The following is a 10,232-nucleotide window of genomic DNA, read 5'->3' as shown; positions in this document are numbered from 1 at the left end:
GAGGTTAACTTAATTAGTGTTGTCAAGGTTGATTCGCTCTGTGTAAATAATAGAAGTTAAAATGAGTCATGAAAACTAATTAGAAAACTAAAGTGTGGGGGTTATATTTACGATTATTTAATAATTACACTACTTTCAGTGTGCTTAATAATAGTGATTAGTATGGCTCTAGATTCCTTGAAAGTAAGTGGTGACTACAATGTGTAATGAAAACTAATTAGAAAATTGAAGTGAGGGTTATAATTACGTGATTTGATTCTTTAAGTTAACCGTAAAAAACAGTCTTAACAATGTAAAATTGTTGGATAAGGAGTATTGGTGATATTGATTAAACTCTGCTCATATTTATGTTTGCTATTGAACTGTAAATGTGATAAGCACAGTGCCAATATCATCTTTTTATTAAAAAATGATTTTATTAGAGCGGAAAGAGGACAAGTACCATTTCAATGCCAATGTATGGTAACGGTCACAGCAATATAATCAGCGTTCAGATGGACCATCAATTTTGTTAAAATAACTAGCCTACGCATCAAAATTCAGAGGCATTGTGCTGGGATGCTTATTTGTGCAATGCCACTCTTTGCAGTTGCAGTAGTCCCTAACTCACCATATCTGTTAAAGTATTCTCCTGTATTACTTGTTTTTCTTCTGGTTTTCTGTTGTTGGTTCATTGTTCAGTCCAGCCACCAATCCATCTTCGGTAACATTGATATAAGGGCTCTGATCGATTGAAGAGTCTAATGGTGCATTTGGTTTAGAAATCTGCATTGCCATTAATAGAGAAAACAGCAGATCAACTACTAGAAATGCTCCACTTAGTGCACCAAGATGATATAACTTGCATAGCATTCAAAGATAGTATAGAACAAAAGAAAGAATAAACCCTTTATCAATAAGCTTATTAAGTACACAAAAAGTAACATTTTCTACCTTCTTCTGTTGATGCATATAATGGCTAGAGTGTAGTACATCAAGAAATTCATTAGCAGCTCTTACCCACCTGCAACACGAAAATTACTTTTAATTTGTTTTATAATAGTAGTTGCTTATTTGGAACTTAGATGATATTATAGCCAATCAAGGAATAATATCGATGATATTATGATCATTTGTTTAAATTGTAATATAATAACTAAAGGACACTAAAGGCATAAGATTGGTTGATGTAACAAAATACGGAAGAGTCAGATGCACAAAATGAATCAAGTACCACAGGCTAGATGCAGTTATTCCTTCAAAGAAAGCCAAATGTCCTCCATGCTTTACCGTGGCCAACACGATATTTTTATTTAACCTATCGAAGGATTAACACATTAAAATGGATGTTGAAGTAGTGCAACAGAAATAGAAAGCAAACTGATTAGAGAAAACAACAAAGCAGCATACCTGCATTCGTCCCATGGAATGGCTTCCTTGGTACAGACGGGATCATCCAGAGCACTAATACAGAGAAGCGGAATTGATACAGATTTCACATAAGGAGTACTGCTGCAACGTCTATAGTACGTATCAACAGTCTAAAGAAACAAAAGGATTTTAGATAGCAGACATAAGGAACCAGAAAAGAGAAGACAGCAGAAAATAGAAGATTACAAATCTTAGGTGGTACATGTACCTCATACTTTGCAAACAATCGAGTGGCGTGGTCATCGAAATCTCGAATAGAAAGTGCCTGCAAAACATAAGAATACATGAGTATTAATCAAGCTTTAAAAACTTAACCAAATCAATAACACTGAACAACATTTGAGAATGTGGTACATATTAGAATAAGTTTTGCGCCTTAAGAAAAAAACCTATATCCAACAGGTAAAAGAGTAGAACAAATATTTGGCCTCTAAAATCAGCACGCATCTTTCAATCACTTAATGTCCTAGACTAGTAACATTTAAAATGCCGGCTATAAAATAACAGAATTAAGAGGAATAATGAATAAAAATGAATGGTCAATAGCTTGAAACTCTTTAGAAATCTTCCACGTTGAATAATACTTGCTAGTAACTTGCTCTAAAACCACACACACACGCACAAAAACTTACAGCAGTATTGAGAAAAATGTCAATAGAAATGTGTATCAAAAAACATAGTGAATATGTGATAAAGAAGTTAACATCAAACAACTGTAGGATAAGCATACAAATTTATCATATATTATATTAAATAGTAGTAAAAATTATGAACTTATTGAGAGTAAGACCACCTTCATTATCCCTTCCCAATTACCAAGCCGAGAAAAGAGAGGCTGGTGTCTGCAATTAATATTTGTCAAACCACATCAAAAGTGAACTACAGAGACACATCTAAAAACTTTCATGTTTGTCAGCAAATGGTGATAGATGAAAATTAAGAGCTTATCAATCAGAAAGATAGAGGCATACAATTTTGCATAATCTTGAAGGCCGCCTGTTAGTGCTTTGTCATAAAACTTTTGCACAGGAGCACGAGTTATAAATCTATCAGTTATCTGCAAATATTATAGGTAACATTACTTCCAGTTAAGGAGCGATATAACAGGCAAAATGAAAAATAATAGAAACTTTCAGCGATGACAAACTGATAGTGAAATTTGACAAAGCCATAGCTTGAATGCTAAAGCCCGGAAAGTATATCACAAGAATGTTTTAGATAGTTTCCATTATGTTCATACGATTCCAAACCAAAATATTGCAATGTGCACACTCCATTCCTAATGCTTCAAACATGTTAAAACTTTTACATTCCAGTCAGATTGCATGATATTTCAATTAATTCTTAAGAATTTTTTTTCAATTGGATTCACAAACAATTAGATTGGGTCCAAATTCAGAAGAAAGATCCATTAGATTGTGGTTAGTTTTCACAACATATTAGGTATATTAATAAATGTCATTTTAGCAAAAGTTAAACTTTGAAATCAAAATACTTCAGTAATTACTAACCAAAAGGTCCCAAGGAGAGCAAACAGCTACAGCTCCAGCTACAGGAGTGTTCTCGCCTTCCTCGCCAAGATATTTTACCTGCAAACAATCCTTAGAATCATACAGTGTTGTGCCAAGCTATTTGGATATTTGAGCACACGTTATAAGAAATAGAGATCAATGTGGGAAGGCAGCAATTGAAGATGTATGCGCGATCATATCGAAAATTCAACCTTCAGATTAGTTGAGGTATGTAATTAAATTAATCAATAGTGACTCAAACATGACATGAAGAAATTTGATGCAAGAAGATTATAAGACTTTAGTTGCGAATTTACCAGAATATTAGCTCCAACGCTATTTCCAACAATAAACAAAGGTGCCTTGGGATTCTCTTTGTGGACGTAATTAACAACTGTGCGAGTATCCTCAGTCCATCCAGAATTGTAGAAAATATCAGACTGAAATAATTTTAATAAGCATTTACATTACAACAAGAAAACAGCAAATTTGATACACCGTAATATTATTGAGATGCACATCAATCCTACCTACAACTCCAACAAAAAGAAATGCAAATAATCAAACTTGTTAATTAATCTACATATTTCTAACCGTGATTGGAACACCTCCAAGTCCTCGATGATTACTGACAACAACTTTCCATCCACGTTTTGCTGTATGATATGCAAGGTGTTTGAGATACTGCAAAGAAAGGGAGAATATAAACTATAAGACGGCACTAAAATATAACTTAGCCACACAAATAAACAATACTAGCTTGAAATAACTTACAGGAGCTGAAGAATCACTTGTTAAACCAGGAATCAAAATAGCAATTGGAGTAGATTCATCTTTATTGACAACACTGCTAGAATCTGTAAAATAACCCATCACAATTCTGAAAGGTCAACAAGTCTTTCTAATTTGATAAACATTAGTCCAACAGTACCAAGTGAAATTATGTGGTTAATTCATGGGACATTATTATCAAGTGAAATCTGAGCCCTGTACTGTGACTGCGACGACCACAATCATGGTCGCAATCAGCTGTACCAACCGAAATAGTGAAATCTTTAAGGGACTGCAGCGCAATTAATTAAAACCTTTCCTCATCAACAAATTTTCTGAAGGACGGAAAAGTAATTATCAAAATATTCTCTACTATATGCATACCGTCAGAGTTAGTTACCCAGTCTAAAGCAAGGGTTCCACCATCAGAAGTAGTAAATAATTGTCTGAAATTAAAATCAATGAAGGAATAAGATTTAATTTACACTTTTATTTCTATACAGATAAAAATAACATAAAGAAAAAGGAGAAGGTGAAATGACTGCTATGACCTTTTGTAATTGAAAACGGGAGGTCTTCCAAAGAAGTTGAGAAAAACCGTTTGAAGATGAGGACTGGAAAGCCACGGCGTGACAGAATATCTGCCGTGAAGAATCCGGCACTTTGAAACGACGGCGTTGTAGATTTCTGAGGAGGAGTTGTAGGTGAAGTCAACGGCGGAGCCGGAGAATCCGGTGAAGAGATCTTCGAAGAAATGGATTTCGAGGAAATTGTAGAGAAAACATATGAGAAGAGTGGCGAGGATGAGGAAGTAATGCCAGATTGGAAGAAGAGAGAGTCCTTTGAGAATGAACCAGTAACCGTTTGAAGATGATGCTGGATCAAACTCCATGGAAATTGGAATTTGAGTTTGTTACAGCATGTTGAAATGTTTTTGATAGATGTGTGAGAGTAGATAACAGTCAAATATACACAACGGAATACAGATTTTTTTAATTATTATTATGATTGTGAAATATGTTAAAATAAGTTGAATTATTGACTCTTTGTCGATTATTGACTGGATCGCATCTCATGTCGTTTCATGACTGGCGGTGGACCGGTGATGCAGTTCCATACATAGGCGCAGCAGCCTCGTGAGTGATTTCTTTCCCGCCCGCGCACATGACTGGCGGTGGACCGGTGATGCGGTTCCATACATAGGCGCAGCAGCCTCGTGAGTGATTTCTTATATAACCATATTATAGCTTTCAAAATCTAAAATTGTTTTTCAACTAAAATTAGTTAATTTGATATTCGCTTTCTTTTAAATAAAAATATAGTGATTTCTTATATAACCATATTATAGCTTTCAAAATCTAAAATTGTTTTTCAACTAAAATTAGTTAATTTGATATTCGCTTTCTTTTAAATAAAAATATGATCCTATTATATTCGATATATTTGGTGATGCGTCTTCTTCGGGATATTTGCTGAAAGTTTTTCGAAGCTTGAGAAATACAAATGGAAAATTATTTCAATGTTAGATCTCTAGAATCCTCCATTAATCATATCAGAACAACATCAATGTTCAAACATTTAATTTATGTGAGATCAATTTATATTAATCTAAAATAAAGTTATATTAATGTTAAAAGGAAAGTAAAAATTCATACATTCATTAAAAAAGTCAAAATAATTCATACATAATATAATATTTGTCCAAAAATACATCAGAAAATATAAAAATAAAATAAAATAATATCACATTATAAATGACTGGGTATGTCTAATTTGTTAGACGATAATACTGATCTAGAAGGGGTTGAATAGATCAGATATTTAAAAGTTTAACGCTTTTTAATTTTTTTTGTAAAGGTTGCGAAAGATACTTAGACCACGATCGTCTAAACGATCTGTTATTTGAAAAATCGGATATGCGTGAAATCTAATGGAATGACTAATATTAAGTTAATCAACAACAATCTTAATCAATCGATCAAATACACAAATTCTTGATATAGCTACCACCAATGATGAATTAAAATAACGAGAAAACAAGCAAAATATTGATAAACTTGTGTGAAGTTAATTTTAGCAAACATTTGGTGTGCACACTACACCAAGTCTTAATTTCACTAGAATTGATTGTGCATAATTTTCCTTAGTTACAACCAAAGTGATTGCAACAATTGATCAAATAGCTTTGGTGCACAACAATTAAGCGAGATAGAGCTTCCAATTAGTTTCAAACAGGATTCAATTTATGCAGAAATTAAAAAGTTAGAGAAAGAGAGAACAACACCAAATTTGTTTAGGCAGTTTCCCTTTCGTCCTCGCTTCGGGTACGTCTGCCCCTAATTCTAAAACTAGAATTGAGATATTTATTATCAATTGCAAAGTCTATACAAGAGAAGAAATAATCACCACCGAGCAAACCTAAGTGTTGTTGTCGATCTTATTCACTTCTCTCCCCTTGATTTGAGTTGAAACAAGTGCTTCAAACGTTCCGAACAAACCTCCGATTGTCTCTACCTTATTGCAATAAATCCAAGTTCTCCAAAACTCTAGCTCGGCTGATTTCGACTGGATATGCGTGAAACCTCCGATTGTAGCTACCTTATTGCAAGAACTCTAAGGTCTCCAAAACTCTAGCTCGACTGATTTCAATCGCGACACGTTTGAACCCAAACCTTTCTTCACAATCCTTCGGTTACCGTTACTCGTTCGAATGAACCCACCGTTCTTCAAGCCTTTCACTCGGCTGAATCTATGAAGCAAAGATTTACGCAAAACCCCCCAAATCTTGGAGGGCAAAACCCTAAGATTTTATTCAAGAAAAACCCACTAAAAACCTCTACCCAAACTAAGATACACAATCCTATTTGGACGTTATCACCACAACAATGCACTATGATCAACAAAAATTGTTATGTGTAGTTGTTGAAACATGCAATGAAGAATGAAGATGAAGAGGAACTTTAGTGTATATCTTTCACTTTTCTTGTTCTTATTCTGAAAATGAGACTCAAGAATATATTATATATATATATATATATATAATATATATATATTATATATATATATATATATATATATATTATATATATATATTATATATATATATAAAATAATTCATGAACCAAGTGAAAACACAGTAGATTTTTTAGCAAAAATACACAGCAGAAAAATGAGTGAAATCAGCGACCACTCGACCTGTTCACACTAGGGACTCGACATGTTCAGACCCGCAGCATCACAATTCAAATAAAACAGGTTATGAGTCGACTCAAACAGGAGATGAGTCGACTCATCTTGTTTTTCCAGAAATGAGTCGACTCAAAGACTCGATCTGTTCAGACCCGCAACAATACAATTCAAATAAAACAGGTTATGAGTCGACTCAAACAGGAGATGAGTCGACTCATCTTGTTTTTCCATAAATGAGTCGACTCAAAGACTCGACTTGTTCAGACCCGTGAGTTACAAAGAAAATGACATGCATGAATGACTGGACTCAAAGATTTTATGAGTCAACTCAAAGATTTTAAATGGTCAAAAATGAGTTTTTAAGATGTATTTTGGTCAACCCAAACCATTCTCTTATGGACCTAAGGTACAAATAATGATCTAGTGCAATATTGACATATATGAGATGCTCATATATGCATAGACACGCTGAATTGATACTTTGAGCATGTTAAAGAATGAATGCACTCTACGATATAATGACACCGTCCAAAGTACACATTATGAGTTACTAAAAGGTTTAACATCATTAAAACAAGGACTAAGAACTTTTGCCCTCACATACTCCCCCTTTTTTATGATGGCAAACAGTGGCACAATCTTTCATATATCGCATACTTTGATAGACATTCTCCCCCTGATTTATGCATCCCTTTGGAAAAAATCTTCTATCATAATCATAAGTTGTGTTTCCATTGCTTCTCCCCCTTTGACAACATCAAAAAGAGACAAGGACAAGGTCAACCGGAATCAAAAATATTCATAAGCACCTAATCAACCACTTTGCAATAAATTAACATCAACAACCATTCACATAAAATGAAGTTAATGTAAGAAATATAATCATAAATAAGACACGGAACTAGAAAAGGAAATTTAGTACACTACATAGCCAAATTTATTCAACATAAGTTCCAAGACAAATAAACTAAACACAATAACATGCAAACATGAAATGCAACAATGGTCCTAATGATGAGTGCATGTTAAATATGATTCCTAAGCAAGTTTACACATATTTCAAAAATAGAAATGGATTAAGCTTAGACCAAACCATAAAATAAACATCAAGAAAGTGAACTATATAGAACAAGTACATACATATATAAATGATCAAGATAGTTCAAATAGATAAGAACGATATTACCTCCAATGACGATAAATGATGAATGCCCTCACATAACTCGCACTTATCAATGTGATTAATCAAAGAATAGACAAGCATAGATATAAAGCAAGCATCATATATAAATTTAAAAGCGATCCGAGATATCGAGAACACCAAGTTCCCTATGGATGTGGAAGAAAGGTTCTATCGCAAGTGGTTTTGTGAAAATATCGGCAAGTTGATTTTTGATATCAACGTGCTCGAAAACGAAGTCACCTTTCTCAACATGATCCCTAAGGAAGTGATGCTTAATTTCAATATGTTTAGTGCGTGAATGTAGTATATGATTTTTGGTTAGACTAATGGTGCTTGTATTGTCACACAAAATGGGAATACGTTCAAGTTGAACATTGAAGTCAAGTAGTTGTTGTTTGAGCCACAAGATTTGGGCACATTAACTACCGGACGCAACGTACTCGACTGTTGACAAAGCAATTAAAACTTTCTTTTTGCTCTGCCAACTCATTAAGGGATTTTAATAAAAATGACAAGTACCACTAGTTCTTTTCCTATCCAATTTGCAATCAGCCAAGTCTGAATCAGAGTAGCCAACCAAAAAACAATCACTTATCTTAGAAAACCAAAGCCCATACTTTGAAGTACCATAGAGGTATCTAAGTATGCGCTTAACGGCATTTAAGTGTGATTCTTTGGGAGATGATTGATACCTAGCACACATACATACACTAAACATAATATTTGGACGAGATATGGTAAGATAAAGGAGGTAACCTATCATACCTCTATAACTTTTTATATCTACGACCTTACCATTTTCATCCCGGTCTATATTTACCACAGTAGGCATTGGAGTGTTGATTACTTTGGAGTTTTCCATATCGAATCGCTTGAGTAACTCATTGCAGTACTTCGTTTGGCTCATAAAAGTTCCTTATTCAAGTTGCTTAATTTGAAGTCCGAGGAAGTAATTTAACTCCCCCATCATGCTCATTTCAAATTCTCCCTGCATCAACTTAGAGAATTCCTTGACCAAATTTATGTCAGTAGATCCAAAAATAATGTCATCTACATGAAATTGAACTAACATAGAGTGTTTTCCTTGACGCTTAATAAAAAGGGTTGTATCAAACTTCCCTCTTGAGAATCCTTGTTCTAGTAGAAACTTGCTAAAACGCTCATACCAAGCCCTAAGGGCTTGTTTGAGACCGTATAAAGCACACTTAAGCTTATAAACATAGTTAGGATGCTCATAGTTTTCAAAACCGGGAGGTTAAGATACATAGACCTCTTCATTAATGTATTCGTTTAGAAAAGCACTCTTAACATCCATTTGAAATAATTTGAAGTTTTTAGAACAAGCATAGGCAAGCAAAATATGTATAGCCTCGAGTCGGGTGATCGAAGCATAAGTCTCCTCATAGTTGATGCCTTCCTCTTGGTTATACCCTTGGGCAACAAGGCGAGCCTTGTTGCAAGTTATAACTTCGTTTTTGTCTAACTTGTTTCTAAACACCCATTTAGTACCAATTACTCTATGGCCTCGCGGAGGAGGGACAAGATCCCACACCTCATTTCTCTTGAACTGATTAAGTTCCTCTTGCATTGCTAAAAAACAATGTTCATTGAGTAATGCGTCTTTGGAGTTTTTAGGCTTAATTTGAGAGACGAAAGCGAAATGATAATAAAAGTTACTTATCTTTGACCGTGTGGTGACTCCCTTTGAGATATCACCTAGAATATTATCAATGGGATGATCCTTAGAAGATTTCCATTCCAAAGGAAGATCATTGTTATTAATTGGATGATCCCCCTCTTTCTTTTCAAATACATGATTCGGCTTCTCCTCAACTTTTCCCGAATTGGGTTCAACACTATTTTCTTCTTGATCTTTTATTATGTTTTCCGAAGGAACACCTGCACCATCAATATAAATACCTTCTTCGACAATTTTCGGATAAGATTCATCAAAGGAAACATGCATGGATTCTTCAATGATACGTAACCTTTTGTTGTATACCCTATATACTTTACTAGATTGAGAGTATCCGAGAAAGGTACCTTCATCGACTTTTTAGTCAAATTTACCAAGGTTTTCTTTACCATTATTTAACATAAAGGATTTACATCCAAAGACATGAAAATGTGAAACATTAGGTTTCCTTCCCTTTAACAATTCATAAGGA

The 10,232-nt window shown here is 34.1% G+C and overlaps 1 protein-coding gene across 1 annotated transcript; it reads right to left on the bottom strand.

The window, feature by feature from the left end:
- Window positions 1-363: 363 nt before the first annotated feature.
- LOC127098584 (embryogenesis-associated protein EMB8) lies at window positions 364-4,991 on the bottom strand. Its single transcript, XM_051037206.1, has 13 exons — window positions 4,244-4,991; window positions 4,077-4,138; window positions 3,696-3,778; window positions 3,516-3,605; window positions 3,239-3,361; window positions 2,922-2,999; window positions 2,382-2,467; window positions 2,204-2,252; window positions 1,619-1,675; window positions 1,390-1,520; window positions 1,214-1,297; window positions 934-1,003; window positions 364-765 (listed from the first exon to the last, which is right to left on the bottom strand). Exons 1-13 carry the CDS (start codon window positions 4,582-4,584, stop codon window positions 637-639), a joined length of 1,383 nt encoding a protein of 460 aa, XP_050893163.1. The 5' UTR covers window positions 4,585-4,991; the 3' UTR covers window positions 364-636.
- Window positions 4,992-10,232: the final 5,241 nt, after the last annotated feature.

The sequence above is a fragment of the Lathyrus oleraceus genome, chromosome 6 (assembly GCF_024323335.1).
Source record: "Lathyrus oleraceus cultivar Zhongwan6 chromosome 6, CAAS_Psat_ZW6_1.0, whole genome shotgun sequence".
NCBI classification, from domain to species: Eukaryota; Viridiplantae; Streptophyta; class Magnoliopsida; order Fabales; family Fabaceae; genus Lathyrus; species Lathyrus oleraceus.
Note: the sequence above shows the minus strand (reverse complement) of the source record. Positions and strands in the feature narration are given on the sequence as shown.

Bases quoted from the DNA above. Each gene is read 5' to 3' on its own strand.
- LOC127098584 (XM_051037206.1), bottom strand. From the start codon at position 4,584: ATGGAGTTTGATCCAGCATCATCTTCAAACGGTTACTGGTTCATTCTC. The intron at 4,139-4,243 runs GTCATAGCAGTC...TTTTAATTTCAG, and splicing joins CCCGTTTTCAATTACAAAAG to ACAATTATTTACTACTTCTG. The intron at 2,468-2,921 runs GTTAGTAATTAC...TAATATTTGCAG, and splicing joins GCTCTCCTTGGGACCTTTTG to ATAACTGATAGATTTATAAC.